Here is a 13,257-nt window from a genome sequence, read left to right on the forward strand (position 1 = left end):
CCTGATCCTTATCTCGACCCACAAGCCTGCCTTTATATTTTCTCCTCCTCCCACCATGGCCAGGGATGGGGGTCAGGGGGGATTGGTGAGCGAGTGGCTTACCAGCTGGGCTTAAACCACAACAGCTACTAACAAAAATATCCTATAAAAAATAAATACTAAGTTAAATAGAGCTGCACTCCAATTTGGCTAACCTGGCAGATGCTGTCTCTGCCACTACATCAGCAGGTGCCTATAGCCCTAGATGGGGGATCAGCCAGTCCAGCTGGGCTAGCCCCCCCCTGCCAGACACCTCCACTGTAGGAAGTCATCTGTGCTACCCCACAGAACACAAAGTGGAAATACTTTATTAAAAGGCTGAAACACACAAATAAGGTACATTATATACACAATAGCAGAGAGTCATTATTCTGCTTGATATCAGATACGATTTGCTACTTAATCAGAGGCTGAGCTAGATCCCACAAGCAAGTTCAGCTGTCCAGTGGTGCTTATGTTGCCATTGGTGCTGCTGGCATATTTGTCCCTGATTGCCTGCAGAGAGATAAGTGTTATTAAGTTTATCCTGTTCATAAACCTACACTATTCCAGCTCAATTGAGGCTTGATGGTCAAGCCAAGCCCATAGCCCACCCTAGCACACACCACCAGTTCACAGCTGGCTCATGCCACTTGGGCAAGATTGAGATCTTCAGCTGAAGTGAGCCAGTCTGATCCAAGCCTGACAGCAGTGGCTCAGCTAAGCCAGCTTCAAAGCACCACATATTGACACTTAACCACACATACTCCCCGACTGCCCTGTGAGATGCTGCTTACCATCTGCATGGTAACACCCTTATTCACAAGGATTACGTTCTTTGCTATATGCCGCATAACTGGGAGAAGGTCGCTTTCAGTGTAAGACATGCAGGATTGCAGAGTTGGTGTCTGAAACGAAGGTAAGTCTTTAGACAAGCCTACTAGAACAATCTGAGTACACTGGGTTCTTTGTCTTCTGTTGGGCTTGGGCAATTGCAGTCTCCTGTCTCACAGGGGAGGGTTAACAGTTACTGCTCTACTGCTGTGCCCTTGTAATGGGCCACAGGGAGACGACATGCTGAGATACCGTGAAGGAAGCAGAAGGCATGCACCTGGCCCAGGGTGGCCTTTTAAGCTGGTGCACAGGCACACCAAATTCCAAACTAGGAGGTGGTCTGACAAGCATGACTTACCCACTCACATCCAGTGAGTTGCAGAGCCAAACAGCAGGCAGCGGCTGCAGTCTTGGATGGAAGGAGGTGAACCATATCATAGTCCAAAATGGACAACTCCATCAGGTACTTAGCCAGACAGTGCTGTTGGAAGTTCATCTGCAGGAAATCAGAGTTAAGTATTGGCTATCTCCAAGGCAAGAACATCCTGTCAAGCCTTTGTTTAGTCAAGCAGAAAGAAATACTCCCTTAGCGAACATTTTCGGAGCTATAGGCTTGAAATCCAAGTAACTTAATCACAGGTTGCTGTTGCCTTCAAAGGCGTGGCAACCTGGTTCAGGAACGGCACGGCGACCAACCCCAGGCCGCTCGGGCCATCGGCTCACAGACACCAATATGGTGGATGGCAAATGGCGTTTATTGATGAGTAACACAGCTTTATATAGCTAAGGTTTACAACGTCACTTCCGCCTGCTTACATCATAAACTAAAGGTTATTGGCTCTTAGGAGAGGGGCCCTATCTTTCCGTACAGCGCGACATCTTCCGGCCGCCAAGCCCTAACTATCCACATTTTCCCCCCTCCCTATGCATAACTAAATTGGCTAAAATACAAAAATCCTAAAAAAATTCTATTCTTATTCTATACTTTATAACAATCTTAAAAAGTATATGTCATAAACTTGAATAAAAAACATAAGGCACAGTGAACGGGTGGAAGTTAGAGGGTAACTGGTAATAATGGGGTGTAACTTGGGGTAACTTAGGGATAACTGGGGGTAACACTGAGTGGGTACATCCTTAAAGCAGTTGCTGGTGTTCTACCAGCATAATGTTAACCTTCTCTAGTCGGCTTTTGACAAACGACACGAGCCTATTCAGTATACAGGGTCCAAAGATCAGTGCTATCATGATCATTGCGATCGGTCCTATCAAGGTAGATATCAGGGTGGTTAACCACGGTGAACGGTTAAACCATGATTCAAACCACCCTTGTTGGGCTTCCCTTTCTCTTTTTCTTTTGTCTAGACCCTCCCTAAGTTTGGCCATAGTATCTCTGACAACCCCAGTGTTATCTGCGTATACACAGCATTCTTCTCCTAATGCAGCACATAGTCCGCCTCTTTGTAGAAACATGAGATCTAATCCTCTACGATTTTGTAAAACTACTTCTGACAGTGACCTCAATGACTTTTCTAAAGCGCTGATCGATTGTTCAATTCGAACCAAATCTTCATCTACTGCTATTCTAAGGGAGTGGAACCTCTGGTTTTGTTCGACTAATGAGGCTATTCCTGTTCCTGCCCCTGCGGCTCCTATAGTTAGTAGGGTAGCTATGGTCAGAGCGGTAAAGGGTTCTCGCTTTTGTATATGATGAGAAGTTAAAAGGGTTTGATGATTATATATAAATTCTTCAGGATGGTATATGATTCTTGGGATAATTATTACTTGTATACAAAATTCATTACTTCCATTGAACAGTTTAAGAGATATACATGGGGTAACTCCAATTCTCGAACATAGCCATTTGGTGTTGTTCGCAGGAACTAGCCAATCACCTTTTGATCCTTTTTCTAGTGTGGTCTCGTTTGTACATAAACGCCTTTTCTCGGGGGGTACTTCGCCAACACATCTGCCCTGTCCTGATACATATTGCATTGTCATCCCTGGGCTGTTTTCAGTGTTCCATATACATTGTACAGGATTAGACCCATTCACTAGTTCTGGTTTAGAGGGTATACCTACTGCTTCATAAAAAGGGGGCCTTACGTCATAGCAAAGCCAGCAGTTTGTTGTCATATTTGGATTTGTAGAGTTACGTTGAGTTCAACAACTTCCATAGGGGGGGCATTTCAAATTCTAAAGTTGTTAAAATTTTGGTGTTATTGGGAGCCGTACCCTTGGTATTATTTGTGGTGTTATGTATTAAAGGTTTAGATGTTTGTGGGTTAAGAACCGGGTTAGGCCCGATTGCTTGGGGTACTTGTTGCGTGGTTCTAATGATTTGTATCACTACTCCTGGATCTGTGCCGGATTTGTGAATGAATACTGACCACATTTTTCCCACAACCCAACCTGCATTGGCCGGGTTTTGGATTTCCAAAATCAAATGGGTACAATTACTTTTCGCAAGCGGCGATCCATCTTTTGCAAATTTTGGATGTTTGCACCCATTTGGTCCCCATTTTACTCGCAAAAATTCGTCTTCTTTTTGTGGTTTCCATCTATCACTTGTTACAATGGTCTCGCATCCCCAATACCCACAAAACCAATATCCTGGATAGTTACAATAACTTCTTCCTGGGTTTGAACTGGGACACCAATATGTCGCTCTTTGAAAGCCGCTCGGGGGGAAAGACCAATCTTTAAAATTCGGAAACAGGTCACTAGTACTCACACTAAAAGTCGGGGCACCTACTGTTACGTTCTCTTTTATCGCTTGATCACTTGCAGGGTCCCGTAGGATCCATCTGAACGGCTGATGATGATGGTAATTTGATTCTGCCTGTCCTATAGTGACAAGCTCCGAAATCAGGATCACACAAAGGCATTGCAGCCCCCCCCCGTGGAGGCTATTTTGCCGTTGCCTGGATTCTGTCAGTGTGGAACTTCCTGGCTTGGACAGGACGCTTGCCGACTTGTCGTTTTCTCTTGTTGCTGGGATGTACGGGTTACGGGGGTGTCTGATGATCCAGTCCTGTGAACAAAAACTCACAGTTTTCATTAGTTTTATTCTGAAGGTCTGGTTTGATAGACTTAAGCGGGCACCACTTAACTCTACCATCTTTTTTGACAGCAGCATACCCTCGCCCTGTCAGAACCAGTTTCCACCCTTGTTCCCATTCTCCCAGCTCATTTCTAATTATGACCAACGGGCCTTCTTCTAGTGCTCGAGTGGCCCAATGTTTTTGGGTGGGGCTATTCACCTCCTCCCCCCTGGGGAATTGATTCAGTGCCAGTAGAGCAGTTGCTAGTAGGCGTGCTTGGTCTCCCGGGGGAATGGTGTTGACAAAACCTTCTGTTTTTGCCAATACCTCCAATTTAGATTTCAGAAATTTGTCACTCTGGCTTTTAGCAGGGCTAGAGCGTCCCTCCCCAACAGGGGTGGGACTCCTGACATGACATATGGGAAAAGGGTGATGGTTTTCTCTGGTCCCTTTTCAGTGTGGAGCGTGATTGCTACCAATTGAGCACTCTTCCGAGCTCGGGTTAATCCCCCGACTCCACCTACCATGGGGGCGTCTTCCAATTTCCAGCGTGGGGGCCAATTCGTCTCAGGAATAACTGTAACATCTGCTCCGGTGTCAATCAAGAAGGGAACACTAATGGTGGTGTCATTTGAGATATTATAGAGGGAACAGATCCCCCATACCACTGGCGGGTTGTCACACTTTACTGCCAGGGCCACCCTGAGGTCTCGCCCCCAAGGGGTAGTCCTTGTTGTCCCTGTGATAGGGGCTGATTGGGCTGGACCATTGGTTGGACCATGAAGTTGGTCGCTTCTCGAGGGGGCAGCGGGTTCGGGAGCGCCTCGCCCCACCCGGGGTTGGCATAGTTGGGCCGCCTCATGTCCCAAGTGGGAGAGGGTCGTGCGCGGCCCGAGTGCCCTCTCCCCCCCCCGTTTCCCTGGGCTTTAGATCTGCAATCCTTAGCGAAATGTCCTTTCTTTCCACAGGCCCAACACGGTCCTCTGGATTGATTTTGGCGCGGGGGGGGCGCTGTTGGCGGATCCCCCAGTCGGGGGCAGTTTGCCACCACGTGGCCCGCCTGGCCACATCTAAAACATGCCATCACATTAGCTATAGCGGTGTGAACAGCCGCCTGGATCGGGGCCAGATGCTCTTCTTTCATGACATGCTTAATCATGTCTGCGATACTTGACCCCACCGGTAGTGATCGTAGGATTTCTTTGGTTTTTGAATTACACTGCTGACGTAAGCAGTCTGCAACGACTGGACCTTTTGCTTCCGCGGGTAGGGTCGAGGAGTCGACCGCTGCTTGGAGGCGATCCACAAATTGTGTAAAGCTTTCACTTTCATTTTGTTTTATTGTAGACCATGGCGATGGCTTGGCGATAACTCTAGAGGCTGTGCGAATAGCTTCTCTAGCTGCACGAGTAGTTGCCGTAACTTCATGGGCCCGCAGGCCTTGGGCTTGTGCCTGGGGGGTAATCATTGTTGGGTCTGTACCCATTAGTCGCTGCAGGCTGGAGCCATGTAGTGGGTGATCTGCCCCAGTTACTTGGGCTAGTTGTTTCGTACAGTTGTCCTCCCATTCTTGTTTAAAAACAATCATCCCTGCCCCATCAAAAATCAATCTACAAGTCTGTTTTATATCGAATGGGAGCATGTCATCTCCTCCGAAAACCCCATCTATGAGGGTGGAGACCATGGCAGAATTAAGCCCTTTGTCCGCAATTGCTTTAACAATCGCTTGTATATCCTTACGGTTTATTGGCGAATAGACCCTTTGTCCCCCGTCCGTCACCCGGACCGGGAACGCTAGCGTGGCCGATGGGGCCCAATCGGCACACGCAATCTTTATTTTTTTCCAGTCCGTGAGAGGAATTTTTCCCCCTCGCGGCCCCTCTTTATTGCGGATGGGGATATTTTGGTTTTTAACCTTGTTTACCTCCGCTTCCTCCCCCTCTGAATTTGGATCGGTTGCGAGCCACTCGTCCCAGCTAGTGTCTGATCCGGAATCAGAACTCGACTGACTGGTTACTTCCGGGCTCCGATACTTTTTGTTGGGCTCCGGCCCCGCCCACTTCCCTTGCGGGCGGGCTGTTCCCCCCCTCTTGGCTCGCCCCGCCTTCTACTAGGGGGGGTGTTTGCCCTATAAGGGCATTTCTTCAGATGGCCGTTCTGATTGGCCCTCCACCCATCACTCACGCTCCCCTGCCCTTCCCGGTTGTCCCCGCCACTTTTCTCCTTCTCGTTCTCCTCCCCTTCCCGTTTGCACGCGCTTGTTAGTTATAGCGCTTCCCTCCTGTTCCCGCCGGCGGCGTCCTCGCCCCGCCCTCCCCCTTGCTGCTCGGCGCCATTTTGGGGCGCATAGGGCGGTGGTCTAGCCCAGACGTCCTCAGACTCTGCTTTCCCCGCGGCACCTCTGGCCTCCTCGGCTAACCCACCCCAGAAGGATTTTGCTTGATTCTGTCCGTCTGTAAGCGGGTCGGGGTTCGGGGATTTGGGGGGCGTATCGCCCTCTCGCAAGTTTTTAGGCTCAGCAGAATTGCCACCGTCTGGGGGGAGCGGAGTCTGTGTGGCTGCCCCGACTCCTACTTTCGGGGTGACCAACAAACAGTCCCTTGCTGCCACCCAGGTCTCCTGCTCTTGTATGGCCTTTTGCAGAGCTTGTACGACTTTCCCCCAAGACTTAAGGTTTTTCCCACAACCCGAGGACATCGTCTCCTCGGCTAACGCTTTAGTACACTTATCCCACACTTCAGGGTGGAGAATATCCACCGGCTGGTCAATGACCCCTATTTGTAAGAGCCTCGCAACAGCGAGAGTAAAATCTTTGGGTTTACAATCAATACCCCATTGCTTATGTAATTGTGATACGACCTTCACAAGGGCTTCCATCCTCCTTGTTGGTCCGGGAGCGTCCTCCCCGCCGGGCTGGTCCTGCCGCTCCGGCCGCCGTTCACCCGTCCAGGCGATGATTCCCGGGTTTCGGCACCACTTGTTGCCTTCAAAGGCGTGGCGACCTGGTTCAGGAACGGCACGGCGACCAACCCCAGACCGCTCGGGCCATCGGCTCACAGACACCAATATGGTGGATGGCAAATGGCGTTTATTGATGAGTAACACAGCTTTATATAGCTAAGGTTTACAACGTCACTTCCGCCTGCTTACATCATAAACTAAAGGTTATTGGCTCTTAGGAGAGAGGCCCTATCTTTCCGTACAGCGCGACATCTTCCGGCCGCCAAGCCCTAACTATCCACAGGCTGCTCATAGTCTAGGAACACTCCTTTCAATGGCAGGCTAGCAGTCACCTGCAGTAGCAGGCACACATTTTAACTCTGGTTTTGGGTGGGTTAGGCTCATGTGACCACAAGCAGACAAACACACAAGAGACAGGTCTCAACCAGGCTCAGTTGCCAACGGTTGCAGTACTCTAAGGTTTTGAACCATTTTAACAAGCTGCCACAGTAGAGTATTGACTTTTCCAGGTGTTGCTTACAGTAACGCATTTTCCCAGCATTACCTCTGAAACCTTTGAAATCCTTCTTAGGAAGTGCGGAGGGAGAGGGAGGCTCAGACCAAAGTCCAGGGCTTGCAGGATCTTCACCTCCATCTGGCGGATTTGTAGCTTTGTATAAGTGTCAGCAGTTATATAGGTAAAGTCTCCAATATGCGGGGGAAGTATCTCTTCGTATTTGCTGGCAATGAACATAGCCGTAGTACCAACCAGCTGCAACATCTTCTTGGAAACAAGATTGTCCTGTAGTAAGAAGCAGTAGAGATTTATCTGAATGACTTTGCTCAGAACACAGCTTTTAAAGGTAGCCGGTGTGAAGTTTGTTCTACAGCAGGATGATCATACTGGCATATACGGAATAACTGTACATCATCTGTTACCTCTATTGGTATCTGCAGGGGTATTTAGAAGGCTTTGAGATCAAATCGGGGAGAGGCATAAGCAGTTTTGATATATCAAGTCACTGTTCATAGCTAAGAGGGTTATGTGGTGCACACAATTCAACATCAAATGCCCACATAGGGTGTTACTGATCAGTGCTCGTTATGCATTAGCTTAGGGTAGAAGCATTGCCTGACACTGGGCAAGAGACACTCACCTGCAGGAAGCGATCAGTGAGAGCAACTGCCAGGAACAAGGTCTCCTGCTGGAGTCTGAATTTTAACTGTACTTGCACAAGCCAGTCCATTAGCACGGCACGCATGTACCCATTGATTTTCTGGCCATCCAGGTATTTGGGTCTGACTGGGTTTTTTTGCTGTGTGGAAGGAATACAGTTATTAGATCTCGTCACTTAGCTGAAGGATTTGTAATGCCTAGCCTCTGTTGCATCTTAAGGCTTATCAAGGAGTTCAGTACATGCATAGCCCATAGGTGTAGGCCATAGGGCACCAGGTTTCTTTGTTTACTAGAGATGGGCTAGAAAGAGCATGATACTAGTACTACTAGTTGTTTGGTCTAACAACCAGCATCTGTTTATGTTATCAGCTCAGTTTAATCTTGTATTTTAAAGTTAAGGGATGACTTATTAGTGCCTCAGGAAAATCAATAGGTGAAAGTGAATACCAGCTGCAAGCCATGCCTATGACAGGTTCACTGTCAGTGTCAGCAGATGCCCCTTGCACTTCTGACCTACTCCTACTAACCTCAAGCTGTCTCAGATACTTGTAGATGTCCTTCACATAGCTGCTGCAGAGGCTTGGGTCAGAAGCATCTTCCGCATCTACGTCTTCCATATCAAGCAAGACATCAGAAAAAGCCTGACATAGCGCATCGTCTGATGGGGAACATTCAGATACCTCCATGGGGGTTGGAGACTGAGGCGCCAACTACAAGGAAATTTGGGATCAGTGTGGGTAGCACCTCCTTCCAGAGCTCAGCCCAGGCCAAGTGAGGGCTCCTGTGGGGTGAGCTGCATCCAGCAGCCCCGCAGTGCTGGGGAGGAGGCGGCGGGCCATACCTGGGAGGGCTTCAGGGCTGGTGGCAGCACCTGCCTGGTGGTGGCCCCCAGCATGGTCCTCCTGGTAGCCATCTTCCCCAGGGAGATCATGAGAAAGGACCTGATGGCCCGCATCCACCTGCAGCCCAGGACCATCACTTTGGCGGCAGCCTGTGTCTTTGGCTCAGAGGTGCAGTTGCCGATGTCTCCCAGGGCGATGCGGGTACAAAGCCCCAGCTTGGGAGCCACCATCACTGACCTGCGTTTCATGACAGGAATCCGTCTGCTCTTCGCCACTGTATGGATGGCCCCATGGGTGTGCTGTGGGGAGAGGGGAGGGCGGTCAGCAGCAGCATGACAGGGGGGGCACTGGGCCTGCTGCTGCACCCCACGAGTGGTGACTTTGGGGGCGGGGGGCGCAGGTGGGAATGCACAGCTGCAGCCCCGAAACTGGAGAGTTAGAGGAGGAGAGCTGGTGGCGGGGGTTGCAGGCACTCGCCCCTCTCCCAAAAGCAGTGGCCTGGAGAAGAGGGACTGGGGGGTGTTGCAGGCACTTGCCCGTCACCCGAAAGTGGTGGCCTGGAGAAGAGGGGCTGGGAGTGGGTTGCAGGCATTCACCCCTCACCTGAAAGCAGCAGTCTGGAGAAGAGGGGCCGGGGGGTGTTGCAGGCACTCGCCCCATGCCCCAAAGCGGTGGCCTGGAGAAGAGGGCCCGGGGCAGGGGGTTGCACGGCTACATAGCCCCAGCGCTGGAGGGTTATAGATGCGGACCTGGGGGGTTGCACGGCTGCCCCCCCCCGCCCCGACCTGAGTACTGAAGGGGAGCCGGGGGGAACGGAAAGGGTGCCCCAGGAGAATTGTGCACACGCATCACCATCCCCCCCACCAGGGAGAAACTGGAGTGAGTGGGAGAGGTCACGATGTCTGCCCCGCCGCAGACCTTTCCGCCCGCGAAGCTGGATGGTTTTTGGGCAGAGGGGAAGGGAACTGGGGAGCAGGACGCCGTAGGGCCTCACAGCCGCTTCCCCCACCGCCCCGTATGAGGGCGAGCAGCGATGCCCAAACCCGCGGCGTGAAGCCCCGCTCCGCTCTGCTCCCCAGTCCCGTCCCGTCCGTACCTTGAACGACATGCCGCCGCAGTAGCAGCAGCAAGCCAAGTACAGAGCTCAGTGCCACCGCCGAGGGTTTAAACACCTCGGCCGCCGCCGCTGATTGGTCGCCCTCTGCCTCCCTGCTGGCTGCCGGCGTTCCGTTGCCGTGGCGACCCCAAACGGACGCCCAAGGTCATTGGAAAGGGGGCGGGACTACGGCCGCGGCGGGCGCACCTGCTCGTGCGCGCCCCGGAGGCGGTTGGGGCTCTTCCCCGCGCGGGGGGCGACAGGCAGGCGGCGGCCTCGGCGGGGAGCCCCTGTGCGGGCGAGCCGCCGGTGACAGGCCCACCACCCGCCCCGCGGCCGGCTGCCGCCGGGAGGCGGCGCTCGGGCCCAGGAGAAGGAAGGGCCCGGCAGCCCCTGTTTCGGCGGCGCCTGCCCCCGACCGGCTCCTGCGCTCCCAGCCGGAGGTGGACCCAGAGCGCGCTGTTGACGCAGGCTCTTCCCCGGCAACTTTGCGCTTTACATCCCAGCTGACGTTTGAACCAGAGAAGTCGAGATGCACTTACAGCGTTGCTGAAAAACGCGTTTATTTTTTAACTCGTTATGCACAGATACGTGGCTTGCCGCCAGATGTACCATACATAGCTGCAGTTCGTTTTACATCTTTGTTCCATCTTCGAAAGTGTTTTGTTGCAATTGTCTGCACGCAAATCAAGTGACTAGACTAAAAACTCCCCCACCACGGTATTTATTAAAACATAAATCAGCTGGCCCACACCTGCGATTTGAAAACCCGCCCTGGCAGCACGGTTCTAACAGATCTTGCCGGGGGGGAAGCCTGAACGCTGCTTTGGAGGATTACTGCCGGATACCGGTTCTTGTTCGACGAATTTAAGATAGACAACACTTATTGCCATTGTCCTCCCTGCATGTCTGCTGAGCAACACACAAAAACCTGCTGAACGCGTGTTAAGGTGCAGGTTTGCACTTGCCTGAAGTATCCAGGTACCAGCTCACCTTCGCTGCCAGGATCACCTAACGTGGTCCCAGCCACCTTCACTGGTTCCAGGTCCTGTTGCTAGCAGCTGAAGTAGGAAATCAGCCTTTCCTCACAGAAAGTTGTGGCAAGCGTGAAGGCTTTTCCATTATGTTAAGCTAACTTGATTTGAAAAGAAAAATCACCCCCGTTTTCATCTACCTATCACAATGGGGCTAATGCTTGGTTTGGTGAAACGCTGTACAATCACCTCAAACATGAGTGGCACGTGTAAATATTAACTGAAGGTTTTTGTTCGAGTATGGTTTTCAAAACTGAAAGATCACCCTGCTTATAGGCCAAGTGTAATTGTAGCACTGTTATTCAAGTGACTTGAGCCTTCTGGAGGAGGCAAGGTGAGAAAAGCACCGCCAAAGGCATAAATCGGAAGAAAACAGGATCAAGCTTTAAGAACACTGCTGGTTCTGCAGCATTACCCCGAGAAATGAGGGACTGTGATCACTCAATCTTCATTACTGTATGTAAAAGCAATGCGACTTCTAGAAACTTTCTGGCTGCAGTTTTTCAAGTCAGCCCCGTATTGCAGATAGTGTTTTAACACAGCACCGTGGGGAGTGTGGGGGGACAATGGAATGCAAACTTGTTTAACAGTTACAAAAGAAACTGTGCAGTTTCCATAAACAGTCTGATCACAAGAGAAGCAGAATTGCTCAAGGATGTTTCAAACGGCATTGCTGGTAAATCTGATCTGACCATGTAACTCCTACATCGGTCTATCCTCAAATTCCACCAACATCAAGTCCAGTCTTTATCATGATACTGATAAAGGTACTGATCCTAAATACCAGAACGAGAAAACAGTATGACAAAATAAGACTGCCACGATACATGGAATGATGAAAGATGTCCTCATTTCTTGCCAACTACTGAATTGATTTGCTGAATTCCAAGGAAAATATTTAAGGGCTTCAGACAAGAAGAAAAGAGGGCACAGGAAGACTGTAAACAGCTGTAAGGTAACTATCTCTGAAGACCTATGTTATTACCTTGTTGACAGGTTTTCACTGAAGACAAGAGATTGTTTTCTTTGCAGTATTAAGACCCCAACACGCATAATTCTTTCTTAAACACACTCTTTCTCTTTCCAGTCAAGAAGTCTCAATTTACAGTTTGTTTCAGCAATGTGCCAAGTCCCAGACTACTGTCACAGTTTAGCATTCTAAATCTGGACTGCTTCCTTGGGTAAGACAAAAAGGTATAGTTGGCTACAGTACACCTACAGCTGTGTTATGGTATTATGAAAAAAATCAAGTAAATGACAGAATAATGTATCTTGAAGAAGTGAAGTTTACCTGTGTGCCAGGATGCTCACTGATTAATTACTTTAAGCTTCAAACTATTGCGTTTGCAGTTATTCATATAAAAAGTACAAAAAATTTATTTTACAGTGTGTTTTTTAAGTCTTCTCAGGAAACAAAAAAGTGTCTACAATTTTTTCCCCTATTTCTCACTGTTAACCTGTGGATTTCTCTCCTTAAAAAAATAACTTGACATAAATTTAAAACAGTAACATCTATTTGCTCTGATTCATTAAGTTTAGAAATCAGATTTGTATGCTGAGACATAATATAAAAACTGTTTATTTCTATTATCTAACAAAGTGTGCAAAAAACATGACTTCATGTTGTTTTTTACTCCCTGTAATAAGCATGTAATTATTTTTCATTCAAGAAGTCTTCAAGCTACATTTGAAAGAAAGAAAAATATTTTTCAATTGATTATTGTCCTGATTTCAGCTAGGTCAAAGTTATTTTCTTCTCAGTAGCTGGTACAGTGTGTTTTGGATTTAGTGCGAGAATAATGTTGATAACAAACTGATGTTTTAGTTGTTGTTAAGTAGCGCTTATCCTAAGTTAAGGATTCTTTCAGTTTCTCATGCTCTGCTGAGGGAGCATGGCAAGGACAGCTGACCTGAACTAGCCAGAGAGATATTCCATACCATAGAACGTCATGCTCTCTATATGAACTGGGGGGAGTTGGCCGGGAGGGGCCAATCACTGCTCAGGCATTGGTCAGCAGGGGGTGAGCAATTGCACTGTGCATCGCTTGTCTTTTCTTGTGTCCCCCCCCCCTTTTTTTTGTTAATATTCCTTTTCATTACAATTATTATTATTAATTATTATTGTTTTTATGATATTTTATTTTACTTTAGTTATTAAATAGTTCTTATCTCGACCCACTAGTTTTACTTTTTTGTCCCCAATTCTCCTCCCCATCCCACTGGGAGGGGGGGGAGTGAGCGAGCAGCTGTGTGGTGCCTTCTTGCTGGCTGG

At 49.3% G+C, this 13,257-nt stretch overlaps 1 protein-coding gene across 1 annotated transcript; it reads right to left on the reverse strand.

Moving 5' to 3' along the window:
- Window positions 1-438: 438 nt before the first annotated feature.
- Window positions 439-9,108, reverse strand: LOC128136680 (G2/mitotic-specific cyclin-B1-like). The gene is made up of 7 exons (XM_052776617.1): window positions 8,855-9,108; window positions 8,541-8,723; window positions 7,994-8,152; window positions 7,402-7,638; window positions 1,211-1,348; window positions 786-926; window positions 439-534 (listed from the first exon to the last, which is right to left on the reverse strand). Exons 1-7 carry the CDS (start codon window positions 9,101-9,103, stop codon window positions 439-441), a joined length of 1,203 nt encoding a protein of 400 aa, XP_052632577.1. The 5' UTR covers window positions 9,104-9,108.
- Window positions 9,109-13,257: the final 4,149 nt, after the last annotated feature.

Source organism: Harpia harpyja, chromosome Z (assembly GCF_026419915.1).
Source record: "Harpia harpyja isolate bHarHar1 chromosome Z, bHarHar1 primary haplotype, whole genome shotgun sequence".
Lineage (NCBI taxonomy): Eukaryota > Metazoa > Chordata > Aves > Accipitriformes > Accipitridae > Harpia > Harpia harpyja.

Excerpts from the sequence above, each read along its gene's own strand:
- LOC128136680 (XM_052776617.1), bottom strand. The coding sequence starts at position 9,103 with ATGAAACGCAGGTCAGTGATGGTGGCTCCCAAGCTGGGGCTTTGTACC. Across the intron at positions 7,639-7,993 it reads TCACTGATCGCTTCCTGCAG|GACAATCTTGTTTCCAAGAA; the intron begins GTGAGTGTCTCT and ends TTCTTACTACAG. Across the intron at positions 535-785 it reads TCTCACAGGGCAGTCGGGGA|GCAATCAGGGACAAATATGC; the intron begins GTATGTGTGGTT and ends ATCTCTCTGCAG.